The following is a 13,879-nucleotide window of genomic DNA, read 5'->3' as shown; positions in this document are numbered from 1 at the left end:
TACTCTGAAGTTTGGAGCGTATCTTTTGATAAATCTATAAAGTAATTTTGGGAGAGTTAAGCCAAATATTTTAAATGGCATTTTAAAAAAATCTCTTCAATGCAAAAATAAACCCTTCAGTGGACATTTAAAATAAATTTGATAAATTAATATGTCATGCTAATCTTACAAAAAGGTGAAATGAACACATAGGTCTATGAAAGGCTAAGTCATTGCTTTCAGTTCATGGGAGTTTAATTGCCTGTTATTACCGATTTGAATGCTGTACGGTTTCCACAGATTCAGCTGTAGTACAAATTAATCACTTAAGAGCACTTATATTATTCTGCTGATCTTAGAGTGGTTTCACTAGGTGGGACACATCAGAGTGAACTACTCAAATGAGGATTGTCAAAGAGAGATTACATTTTTTTTTTTACCTGTAGCCAGGGATGACTAAGAGATTTGTCAACACTGTAACGTTTTCTCATCTTCACTTGAAGCAGATTGTTTATCAGATCAATTGCTAAGGGAAAAGACAAAACAAAATACATGAATTTGGGTGCATAGAGCACCCCAAACTTGTGACTGCCTAGAAGGCAGTTCAACCCATAAAAATACAGGGTTGAGGAATTTTTGCTTCTCAAGGACATGGACTTTTAGCTAACATGTAAAATGAATCATACATATTTACTGATTTAAGTGTATCTGTCAAATTTTCATTGCCTAATTTATAAGGCAGTAGAGAGTACAGATTAAAAGTATACACTCTGGAACCTGACTGCCTGGGCTGAAGTCTGGTTCTGCCACCTACTAGCTGTGTGATACTGGGTCAGTTACTAAATTGTGCTGTGCCTCAGTTTCCTCATGAAGTTGCTGACATATGTTAAGGGCTTAGAACAGTGCTTAGCCCCTAAGTGCTAAGTATTAACTATTATTATTTGAAGATGAATGAAACAGACTCTCTGATCCTCCCCACCCCGCTCCAATGCTGCTCTCTAGTCCCTGACTTGGTCTGGAAAAGCACTGCCTTGCCTCTGTGTATGGTCACTGAGGTGGTAACTTAACCACCAAAGGTTCGTGCTTTTAACAAATAGGTTTCAGGGTGTTTTAGTGTACACGGTGAGTTCTTGGCATATATATTTTATTCACTTATTTGGAGAATGGATCAACTGCAAAACCAAGGCAACCAGTAACTATATACTAACTACAGCCCTATATAATGGTACATTTGAAATATTGATAACCAAAGGCTAGACCCAGACACGAACCAAATGGAAAGACTTGTACCAATCTAATTCTATTTCTTGTCTCTATATTACCAAACTAGCAAAGATTTTCCCCAAGTACTTTATGAATTTCTCTGTGTTCCAAATACTTCAGACCTTTATGCATCGTTCCTTAAAATGTGGCCCACCATGTGCACTAGAATCATTTGGAGTTATTTAAAATGCACATTCCTGAGTCATCATTCCAACTAAAGAATATCAATCTATGGGGTTTCTCTTCTAATAAACTCATCAAGTGATTCTGATGGAAGAGTTCTACAGAACACACTGCCTCAGGAGGTCTGAGATAACATTGGTTAACATAAAAAAACTCTTCTTATGAGCTTCTTCAGTTAGCTTTATTACCAAGCAAACCTGCTACTGTCTTCACATGTTGTTCCTTAAACTTTTCCCAGTTTAATGGAATATTAGTTAATCCTATGACTAGGCCTAGTACTTTTGGAAAAACAAAAAAGATCTACCCATTACATGGGTTGGCTAAATCCAGACGGGGGTATTCCCCAGCACTGGTTCTATTAACTTCTATGGGGCAGTTAGATAATGTTTTAAGTAATGTACTTGTCGTCCTTGTCAGTATCAGTAGACTAAAGAGGGCCAGCCAAGTTATTCTTGATGGGTACAGAATCAGGAGTTGCAAATTCAAAAGCCCTCACTAGGCAGGAAAAAGATGTATGCAGCTTCTCAGCAGAGGTCCATAGGAGAGAGGAAAACGAACTGCAGTGTGTCTGGTGAATATAAAGTTCATTCTAGGTATAAGGTACTGGAGCTAGGTATTCATTCAAGGAGCTCACAGTCTTGTTCTGAAGATTAGAAAAGTCGATTATGAAAAGAATGAATACTTAAGAAAAAAATGGGGCTGGGTGCAGTGGCTCATGCCTGTAATTCCAGCACTCTGGGAGGTCAAGTTGCGAAGATCAATTGAGTTCAAGAGTTTGCCTGGGCAACACAGTGGGACCCCATCTCTACCAAAAATTTAAAAATGAGCCAGGCGTGGTGGCCCATAGTACATACCCATCATCCCACCTAGTCAGGAGGCTGAGGTGGGAGGATCACTTGAGCCCAGTAAGTCGAGGCTGCAGTGAGCTGGGTTTGTGTACACTTCAGCCTGGGTGACAGAGGGAGACTCTGTCTCAATAAAAATAAAAAAAAATAATAAAAAAGCCCAAATTTTTTAAGCCTAATTTTACAGTTTAGAAGAGGAGAAGTCAGGTAACTTTACAGGTGAGCCACAAATTAAGGAGTCCTCAAATTTTAATAGGAAGGGTTGTAGACAAGGGAAAAAAAAGTCCTAAGCGAATTGCAGAAAACAGTTCAGAAGAGTAAACAACTAGGTTTGTGTAGAGAGTAGTGGGAGATGAGGCTAGAAGGTAAGCATGGACCATATCACAGATAACTATGCCTGTAAGGTGGTTAAAGAGAAGTGTTTGGGAAAGTAATGTTTCCTGAAGATGGATTTGGCAGCAGCGACTGGGAAGGACCAGAAGAGTTTAACAGGTAAGACAGTTAAAAAGCTATTTGAGTGGTTTGAGAATGAGGCTACTGGGGCCTATGTCAGTGCTATGCCTGGGAACTATACAGAAGACACAGATAAAAGTGTAAAAAGAAGAGTGCTCAAAAAACTGGCAACTAGTTGAATTTGGAAGATGAATGGGAGATTTATTAAAAAGATAAGTTGCAAGAGACAGACTGATATGGGATCAGAAGGATTTTTAAACTTAAAACACATAGCCAAAACTTAGTATTTTTTTTACCTTCACCAGAAATTTCTCTCCATGGATTTGGTGGGTACATAAATGCAGCATTTTGGATTTGGTCATTTATATCTTCATCCTCATTAAAAGGAAATGTGCCACTGAGGCTCACATAGATGATAACTCCCACTGACCACATATCTAGGGAACGGTTGTAACCTTTGCTCCGGAGAACTTCAGGGGCTAAGTATGCTGGAGTTCCTACCACAGATCTCCTGAATGACTTTTCACCAATGATGCGTGCAAATCCAAAGTCACACAGCTTCACCTGGAAATTGAAGGATAATTTTGTATTATAGTGTTATATATGTAACTACCTGTCCCTAAATGACACTGTATCATTTCAACATACTTGCCAGCTCTAATTATATTAAACAATCACAGATAGGGAAATTGTAAAATATCCTTTTCTGAAAAGGCAGACACATTTATAGCCCTGTGATCCTGACTGGCATAGTAGGAAGAGCTTTCCTAGTGCATATTTCAAAAGTTCTAGCTTCCAGAATACCAAATACCAGACTGGTGTTATGTGTGTTCCTATTTCTTATGAAACGGGAGTGTGCTGCTTTCTATCATTTGTTTTGTGAGATCACTCTCCCATCATCTGTGAGCAGGAATTGTTTCATTTCTGAATCCTTAGTGGCCTTAAAGTGCCTGGACACACAAGGTACTCAATGTTTGTTGAATGAAAAATAAGTTACAGTATTAGCCAGGTGTGGTGGCTCACGCCTGTAATCCCAGCACTTTGGGAGGTCGAGGCGGGGGGATCACGAGGTCAGGAGATCGAGACCATCCTGGCTAACGCAGTGAAATCCCGTCTCTACTAAAAATATAAAAAAATTAGCCGGGTGTGGTGGCGGGCACCTGTAGTCCCAGCTACTCGGGAGGCAGAGGCAGGAGAATGGCATGAACCCAGGAGACAGAGCTTGCAGTGAGCTGAGATTATGCCACTGCACTCCAGCCTGGGTAACAGAGCGAGACTCTGTCTCAAAAAAAAGGAAAAAAAAAGTTATACAGTATTTAAAAAATCCCTTGTTTTGCTTGATCCTAGAATCTCTTTTCTAAGGATGTTATAAATTGGCAAGTAAATAAAACTGAGGTGTATTAAAGGTAACTTTTCCTGTGGACACCAGTGGAGACTGCCCCAGTGAGTAACAGCAACACTTTTCTATGACTGTGGAACAAATTATTTCTAGTTAGATGTTTAGATTTGAAAAAAGTTATATGCAAAGGTAGCCGGTCACTACCATGTCTTCTCAAAAGAGAGTTCTAGAAGTTGATGAGCTTGGCAGAACTAGGAACACTTATCTTGCTGCCCAGATTTTTCTAGAGGCTTAGATCTGGGGGATTAATGACCACATCCATGCTGAACAAGCAAATGCCAGGTACTTTCTGGAGGAAATACTCTGACTTAAAAAATGTCTTCAGCAAAAGCATTAATATAAATTGAGAGGAAAGAGATTTAAGCTCTAGAAAACAGTGGTACAAACAGTGCCTAGAAAACAAAGAAGTGAAGTTATCAAATGCTGCTATTTCTGGGGTGTGGACTCTGACACGTTTTTATGAATGATATTTGCTCAATGTCATTACTGAATCTGGCTGCTTCTCGATTTCAGTGTCTTTGAAGAGTACGAGTACTGAGCTTGAAGAAATACAAACTATTCTGTTGTTGCTAAATGCCAGATTTTAGCTCACATCTTGATAAGGTAAAGATGACTTGGAAGTCTGGCAACTGATTAAAGAAGTGCAGCCATGGCTAACACTTGAGCATAAAAAGAATCCCTTTGCTTCTCACTGGAACACTGTTGATCACTAAAGTGGAGGTCAGAAAGTGGGAGTTTTAATGTTACCTCTAAGAGTGTGCATCTTTTGTCCATACTATTTTGAAGATCAAATGAGATAATATATGGAAGCAGTTTATTTAAAACATTGCACCAACTATTAGGTGACCCTTTCGACCTCACAATGATAGGGAATCACTTTTAACCACATAAACATAAAAGAATATGATTACTACTTTAAAAGCTGAATGATTTTTTAATATATCTTTTTATTTGAAAAGACAATTTGAGTTATATTTACCAAGTGAAAACAGGTATCTGTTGTCCTTAGTCTTGCCATTTGTCTAAATGTACATGTTTCAAATGTATATAAACAATAGTTTGGCAACAGATATTTGAGCTGATGAAAGGAATCATCCTTGCCAATTATGGAAAACGGTTGCAGGGTACCACCACCACCATTTATTTCTCAGGATGGTTGTTTCAGAATTTGGGTTATGATCCATTTGATAGGTCATGAAATAAATTTAGTGGATCAAGATGAACACTTGAAAAAAAAAAAAAAAAAAAAACTCAACCGAATTAAGAAAAAAAAGAGTGCTACATGTTGCCAGGACACAGAAGCATGATGCTGTCGTGTGTGTGTGTGGTGATGAGAAATGTTATTCTTACATAGGTTTTGGTGAAAATGTTTGAAATACAATACTCTAAATAGGAAAAGGAGTTGGCTGCCTGCCTCAACCAAAATCTATCTCCCATTTCCAGTAACACCCCATTTGTTTTATTTATGAGGAATTCATCCTAAGTACCAAGCACTAACCAAGGTTGATACTTGCTCACTTCCTTCCCAGCCCCCGGGGAGAGGTGAATTGCAGAATCTCTGTGCAGTTATTCTTTTAGATGTGGTGAAATCTAAAAAGTCTTGAATATAAACAGTGTAACTAATAACATCTGAATTCATTTAGTTATTAATCCTCACTGGCAGTTACAGGCTAAAAACTATTTCTGTAAGATGGTATGCATTTTTAACCAACAGTACTTAGTACACTGCCTTTTTATTATGTGGGTACTTTGAAAATGTTGCCAGAATCATTTAAAAGGTTCTGGAGAATATCTCACCTGAGGAAATGGCTCTGCTGATGCAAGCAGCACATTTTCTGGCTTTAAATCACAGTGCACAATATTCTTAAAATGCAGATTCCTCAAAGCAACAAGTATCTGTTATGAAAAAAGATTTTCTTTTCAGTGTCTGGAAAATCACAAATAAACCTCAATGTGACTCCCTGAATGATTTAATTTGAAAACTCCACCATAGTTCATCAAGACTTAGCTAAAAGGGTGTTATTCTGCTCCTCAAGGTTAACAATTCCCACAATCACCCAACATGTAAAAGCACTACTATTTAATTATTTTAGTGTTTAGCTGGGTGCAGTGGCTCATGCCTGTAATCCTACCACTTTGGCAGTCATAGGCAGGTGGATCACTTGAGGTCAGGAGTTCGAGACCAGCCTGGCCAACATGGTAAAACTCCATCTCTACTAAAAATACAAAAATTAGCCAGGCGTGGTGGCATGCATCTGCAATCCTAGATACCTGGGAGGCTGAGGCACGAGAATCACTTGAATCCAGGAGGCAGAGGTTACAGTGAGACAGACTGCACCACTGTACTCCAGCCCAGGCCACAGAGTAAGACTCTTGTCCCCCCCAAAAAAAAAAAAAAAAATATATATATATATATATATATATATATATATATATATAAGTTTTTAATCGCTAGTTAAAAAAAAAAAAGGAGTTAAAATACCTGTGTGACCATGAATTTAGTAATTCGTTCTGGAAGCCGACTTTTCTCACTGGATAGAATCATTTCCAACATATCTCCATGCAGCTTTTCCATTACTACAAAGACTCGTTCTGGGGTTTCAAACATACATTCCAGATTTACAATCCCAGGATGGTGCAAATTCTGAAGAGAGGTTGCAAGATATTTATATGACCAACTTAAGCAGAGAAACAGTTTTACTAAGTAAATATCTAGATGTGCTATGATTGTCTGAAATAAATGGCACAGAAAGAAAAAAGCCTAGAGAAGTAAACAAAGCAAACAAAATAAAAATTACAATCAATGAAAAGGATCTTAGGTTTTGATTCTCCAAGTTGTGTACTGGAGAGTAGCCACACTGAGGGGATAGAATCTTCTCCTAACTTGATTATATAATCACTCTTGTCCATTACTACTACTTTTCCTTCCTTCTCACTTGAAAAATCTGACACTGCTCTAATTTCATGCTTTCCCTGAATAGGCACCAACTGCCCGTAAATTTTTAGTCAATTACACAGAAACCTTTGGCCTTTGGGGGCTGTATTTGTGACGGTATTTGCTTAAGAGTTTTATTTCTAAGATAGTTATTTAAGTCTTGATTCTCATAATATTATAATGGTAATTCCCTCTTTTTAGGCTCAACATCTCTACCTACATTATCACGTTTCTTGATCATAACTAGGTGACAAGGGTTGGAGATACATAAAGATGAATGCCATACTGTTTATGCTTATAAAAAAGCAATTTATCTTGTGTTGTACTGCGGAAAATCCTTCTTCAAAAATTCAGGAAGTCAGCCTTGCTCAAACACCTTCAATGGCTCTTTATTTCTGGACATAAATCTAAATTCCTTTGTCTACATTTTGAGATCTTCAATAACCTGGTTTCAGTTTTCCAATTTAATCTTAAATATGTTCTACTGAATAACCAAGTGCTTAAACAATTTTTATTCCTTATTAATAAAAATACAGGCTGAGTGTGGTGGCTCACACCTGTAATCCCAGCACTTGGGGAAGCCGAGGCAGGTGGATCGTTTGAGGTCAGGTGTTCGAGACGAGCCTGGCAAACATGGTGAAACCCGTCTCTACTGAAAATACAAAACTTAACCAGGTGTGGTGGCAGGCACCTGTAATCCCAGCTACTCGGGAGGCTGAGGCAGGAGAATCACTTGAACCTGGGAGGTGGAGGCTGCAGTTAGCCGAGATCACGCCATAGCACTCCAGCCTGGGAGACAGAGTGAGACTTTGTCTCAAAAAAAAAAAAAAAAAAAAAAAAAGGCCGGGTGCGGTGGCTCACACCTGTAATCCCAATACTTTGGGAGGCCAAGGCAGGCAGATCACCTGAGGTCAGGAGTTTGAGACCAGGTTGACCAACATGGAGAAACCTAGTCTCTACTAAAAATGCAAAATTAGCTGAGTGTGGTGGCGCATGCCAGTAATCCCAGCTACTCAGGAGGCTGAGGCAGGAGAATTGCTTGCACCTGGGAGGCGGTGGTTGCAGTGAGCCAAGATCGCGCCATTGCATTCCAGCCTGGGCAACAAGAGTGAAACTCCATCTCGAAAACAAACAAACCAAAAAAAAGCAAAAAAATAACCCGACGGTCCCCAACTTACAATGGTTCAACTTACAATTTTTCAACTTTACAGTGGTACAAAAGTGGTATGCATTCATTCAGTATAAACCATATTCTGAATACCAGAAAAAAATTCCGTTTTTTTTTTTAGTATTCACAAATTACATAAGATATTCAACACATTAGTGTAAAATAGGCTTTGTGTTAGATGATTTTGCCCAACTGTGGGCTAATGTGATTGTGCTTAAGGTAGGCTATGCGGGGCTAAGCTGTGTTCAGTAGGTATTTTTATCTACTTATTTTCAAACTTAAGATGGGTTTATGGCAATATGACCCCGTCGCAAAATGAGGAGCATCTGTACATTTTTCTTTAGCTTTTTTCCTTAATATGGCTAGCTGATTATGCTAGGGGGACTAACATGTTTTTGGTCTACGTAAGGCTGAGTTCCATGTCTAAGATGTTTTTTGAAGCCTTAATTTTAGCCCACATTCTCTCCCTTTGGGACTACCGCAGTAGTTTCCACTGTATTGTATATATGCAGCAGTACTTATTCCACTGTATTGTAATAATGTGTATATTTTACTCCATTGTTTAATGAACTCCCTGAGGCACAGATTGTTTTAGTTATTTTAGCTCAGTATCTGCATCATGGTAGGTGTTTTCAAAAATGTTTAGAAAGTGAAAGAATAACAAATGCAAAATAGGTTTGCTAATCATTATAAACCAATTTTATGAGATCATTTTCCAAGTAGCAAAATACAAAATGACAACATTTTATAGTAGATAAATGAAACTTAAATACCCCATCGTGGTGGGGTGTGACACTGGCAGTAAGCAGTGTAAGATTCAGAATATTATAACTTTTATCAACAGAGGTAGAAATGTGACTGTTTGGCTATTCCATAGTTGTCTGGCTCTGTTTTTTCCCCCGCCCTCCTTTAAAAACATGTGGACACACAAAAATAGAAGTATGCTGTAACATTATTCTCTCCCTTAACAACTTCCTCTATTGGTTTAAATTTTCTGTTTCCTCTGGAGTATGTGAGTTATACTTTCACTGAGAATTACCCATTTTCTCCAAGTTTCCAAATTTATCTGATAGACATGAGCAAAGTATCGTAAAATGCCTTTCCCCCTGCCGTATTTGTGGTTATCTCCCTAAGATCATATTGTATTTTCTTCTTTGCTTAGGCTGGCCATTTTATTTTTACATACCTCCTCCCTTCCCCCACACAGCGAACCAGCTTTTGGCTTATTTCTTTTCTGTATTTATTAATTTTCATTTTTGATCTGTTAATCCTTTCTGCTTTCTTTAGGTTTATTTTATTGTTCATTCTTCAACTCCTTGAGTTGGATTCTTAATTATTTTCATTCTTTCTTGCTTAACATTTGAGGTTATAAAGCTTTTTCTGAAAGACAGTACAAAGGTGCTGATATATATATATATATATATATATATATATATATATATATATGGTATTTTCATGGTTTTCTAAATATTCTGAAATTTTGATTTCGCTCTTTGATTCAAAAATTAATAAAGTTTTCATGAAGAAGCTTGTTGTTTTCTGATTTTGTAATTTATTTTTGCTTTAATGCATTAAGATCAAAGGATACTGTTTATACTACTGCTTTTTTGAATTAATGAGGCACTCTTTGTTTTTAGGGTACAGAGTTCAGTGTAATCTGCTTAGATCTACCTTACTCTGTTTAGACCTTGTATGTTCTTAATTATTTCTATCTACTCCATTTCTCATGGACTACTGATGTGTTTGTCTGTTTCTCCTTGTTTTGTTTTTCTTTATAAATGTTTATGGTGTTATTTGGTGCAGTATGATTTTCACTCTTCCACTGTTAAAGTGGTCTTTCATTTCATTTAATGTATTTTCCCTTGAGTTAAATCTTCTGAGATCATGACCCTCAAATGGGTTTTTGTTTGGAGAAGGGACCTCTGGAGGACATCAGGGCTGTAGATCTCAGAAAGAATCAGCAAAAACAGTTCTGTGTTCTCTGTTCCTGAAGAGGCATGCACCTCTGCTTCAGAACTTCACTGTCGTTGAAAATATACATTATTTTATAGTTCTGAATTCTCATCTATTTTTGTTAAAGTATGCTCACTTCTGTTAATCATTTTTCTTACAGCTTTGGGGTTACTTCCAAGATGAGAATGGGAAAATGCTGAATTTATACCACAATGTTCAAACCAGAAATTTCCCTCTAGGTTTTTGATAACATCTTTCAACTACATAGGTACCTACGAGAACACCACACCTTTTCTCCCACTAGTCTACTACCCTCTTCAGGCAATATAGCAAAAGAAACATTTTACATTACCATATAATCTAGAGAACAACAGGAACCTCCCTTCCCCAATATTTTTCCTGCTTTGCAACATCCTCCCTAGATGTGGCCAGGTTGACAGTTTATGTAGGCATGGCTCTTTTTCTGTATATTAACTGTATATAGACATATATAATGTACACATTACTTTAAAAAGTTAAAGGGAGTCATTCCAAACTTTCTTTTCAATCTAACAATGTGTTGTAATTTCCCACATAAAACATTTATTCATTAAATATTAAATAAGACTTTGACATGTACCCAGTACTATGTAGGTATTCTGGATTCATTATTAAATAAAAATTAACAAAGATCCCTCTTCTCATGGAGCTTATAAACTGTAGCAAGGTTAGACAGACAATGGGAAATAAAATAGTAAATTACCTAGTATGAAGGTGATAAGTGCCAGAAGAAAAACAGTTAAGGTAGGGGAGTAAGGTGGGAGGGTGGGTTTAATGCTGAATAGAATGTGGAGGCTTCATTGAGGAAATGGTATTTGGGCAAAATCCTGAAGGAGACAAGGGAGTATGTCATGCAGATATTTGAGGGAGAAAGCATTCCAGGCAGAGGAAACAGCTAATGCAAAGCCTCTTGAGACAGAAGCATGTCTGGCATATTTGAGAAATAGCAAAGTCAACATGGCTATTTTTTGGGGGAAAAAAGACTCAATTTGTTGTGTATATTGTCTCTAGTGGAATCTTTTTCAAGTGATTTTGATTCAGTTTCATAAAGAATAATCACAGGTATCTAAAAGTGGGATGTGCTCATTTCTATTAAACAGAATTACAAAGCCTGTCACCAAGAGCTCAAAAGAGGTTGAATGCTCCTGGATAAACTGTAAGGTCACTTCTAAATCAATGATCCTGTGATTTTTCCTCCTTGCCACTGGAAAGGCCAAAGCTGTAGTCTTAATAATAATATGCTCAATCTTTACCCCATCTTTTCTCTAAATATGTGGGCATGGGAAAGAAAAGCTATGGATGCCTCTAGGGATGCAGGTAAAAGTATCAGCACCAGGATGAACTACAGGAGTACAGACAGCCTTTCAGGTTTGTGCGATGAAGAACTACAGATAAGAATGACATGGGGCAAAGATGGAAAAGGAAAGATGATACAGTTGGATGGGGAAGAGGAGAGCCAAAAGGTGGTGTGAGTGCATGTAACAATGTAGTAGGTTACTTCCAACCAATGTGAAAAAGATTAGCTGTGATGCTCACATAACTAAATCTTTTGAAACTAATTTCAGTAAATGAGGTATGATTTTTTCAAGTTTCCTTTTAAGAAGTGTATTTCCTACATGAATTCAGATTGTACTAATAGAATATTCTAGAATATCAATATTCTATATGAATATTCATATACAGTTAGCTAAAGTTCACCTTTATACTACACACACACACACACACTGGGTCAGTCCAATGATGTAAAGTTGAAAGTACAGGTGGTTTGCAGACAGACTTAGATTCAAACTCTGAACCTGCCTTCCTGCTGGGTGATGTTGAGAAAAAGTACTTAAGTATAAATGCCGACACAAGGAAAGCCAAATATAAAAGTATAAATATCTTACATAAACAATTTGAAGAGAATCTACAACAAAGATAATCTTGTATTGAAGTTAGTATGAAAATAGCATAGAGACATCCTCCAGTCTATTCCCAGTTTGGGCAATATTGATGGAAATAACCAAAATGATACAAATAATGAAGTTTTTCACACTGTGCATTACCTGGTTATTCCTAAATTTAGTTGTTATGATCCATAGCTGATAACAGAGGAAAAAAACTTCAGTGCTTATTCAGAGCTATTTATGATCAAGAAGAAATCATTCCATAGGAATATATCCTTAACTTTTATTGTTTTGCATACTAGTTGGACAATGAGGGTTCCAAAATTAGATACGTAAAAAATACCTGACAACATATTCATACTCTTCATATTCAACAGAGTATGAATGCTATTAATATTCTATTTAAAGGTAGCTTTATAGGAGGAGACAGCCTTGATGTGACCACAGGTACCTACTTGACCACCAGCTTTTTGATTATCATGCCACTGAAAAAGTGAGGCAAATGTTACTACTAGCAACAAGTAACATAATAAATGTAAAATGAATCACTTAAGTTTCTGTTTTTTTTTGTTTTTTGTTTTTGTTTTTTGAGACAGAGTCTCGCTCTGTCGCCCAGGCTGGAGTGCAGTGGCGCGATCTCGGCTCACTGCAAGCTCCGCCTCCTGGGTTTACGCCATTCTCCTGCCTCAGCCTCCTGAGTAGCTGGGACTACAGGCGCCCGCCACTGTGCCCGGCTAATTTTTTGTATTTTTAGTAGAGACGGGGTTTCACCGTGGTCTCGATCTCCTGACCTTGTGATCCGCCCGCCTCGGCCTCCCGAAGTGCTGGGATTACAGGCGTGAGCCACCGCACCCGGCCTGAATCACTTAAGTTTCTTACCTTCTTCAAGGAAACTTAAGTTCAGAAGGAGGTTGTGTCTTCTTGAATTTCACCCAAAGCAAATGGGGCTCTGACAGCATTAACCATGTTTGTTTTTTTTTTTTTTTGAGACAGAGTTTCCCTCTTGTTGCCCAGGCTGGAGTGCAACGGCGGGATCTCAGCTCACTGCAACCTTCGCCTCCCAGGTACAAGTGATTCTCCTGTCTCAGCCTCCCACGTAGCTCGGATTACAGGCATGTGCCACCACACCCGGCTTTTTTTTTTTTTTGGAGATGGAGTTTCGCTGTTGTTGCCCAGGCTGGAGTGCAATGGCACAATCTCGGCTTACTGCAATCTCCGCCTCCCAGGTTCAAGCGATTCTCCTGCCTCAGCCTCCTGAATAGTTGGGTTTATGGGCATGCACCACCGTGCCCGGCCTAAGTTTTTGTATTTAGTAGAGATGGGGGTCTCCCCATGTTAGGCTGGTCTCGAACTCCTGACCTCAGGTGATCCACCAGCCTTGGCTTCCCAAAGTGCTGGGATTACAGGCGTGCGCCACCTCACCTGGCCAGCATGAACTATTATACGACCATGATTTCTTTAATAATATGCAAAAACTATATAACTAAGACATTTGTGTATTATAAATTATTTATATGATATTTGGAAAATGATCCAAGGATCAAGCTAAACTTTATTCTTCTAGATGACCCCCCAAGGGGTAAAAATGCTAGATGAAAAACACATAGGAATTTATGGAATTGAAATCATTGCCAATATATCTTTAAAATATGCCCCAATCGACTAAGCCATTACAAAAGTAAATAGAGTTTTAAATTAATGAAATAAATGCTGTTAAAAGGTACATAAATTTAAAGCACTCTTTATTTGCAAAGTAATTGCTATGACAATCAAGCA

General features: G+C 38.0%; 2 protein-coding genes across 3 annotated transcripts in view; both read right to left on the bottom strand.

Annotated features, from left to right (window-relative positions):
- CEBPZ (CCAAT enhancer binding protein zeta) overlaps positions 1 to 13,879 on the bottom strand; it is a 406,976-nt gene that overhangs the window by 49,634 nt on the left and 343,463 nt on the right. The window lies entirely within an intron of this gene.
- The window catches only part of PRKD3 (protein kinase D3), a 77,031-nt gene that overhangs the window by 3,274 nt on the left and 59,878 nt on the right, over positions 1 to 13,879 (bottom strand). For both annotated transcript variants that reach the window (XM_050753337.1, XM_050753336.1), the window contains 4 exons: positions 6,605 to 6,766; positions 5,920 to 6,018; positions 3,020 to 3,287; positions 420 to 505 (listed from right to left, as the gene is read on the bottom strand). In XM_050753337.1, the coding sequence (XP_050609294.1) occupies positions 420 to 505; positions 3,020 to 3,287; positions 5,920 to 6,018; positions 6,605 to 6,766 (615 nt within the window). The remainder of the gene's footprint in view (positions 1 to 419; positions 506 to 3,019; positions 3,288 to 5,919; positions 6,019 to 6,604; positions 6,767 to 13,879) is intronic.

Source organism: Macaca thibetana, chromosome 13 (assembly GCF_024542745.1).
Source record: "Macaca thibetana thibetana isolate TM-01 chromosome 13, ASM2454274v1, whole genome shotgun sequence".
NCBI classification, from domain to species: Eukaryota; Metazoa; Chordata; class Mammalia; order Primates; family Cercopithecidae; genus Macaca; species Macaca thibetana.
Note: the sequence above shows the minus strand (reverse complement) of the source record. Positions and strands in the feature narration are given on the sequence as shown.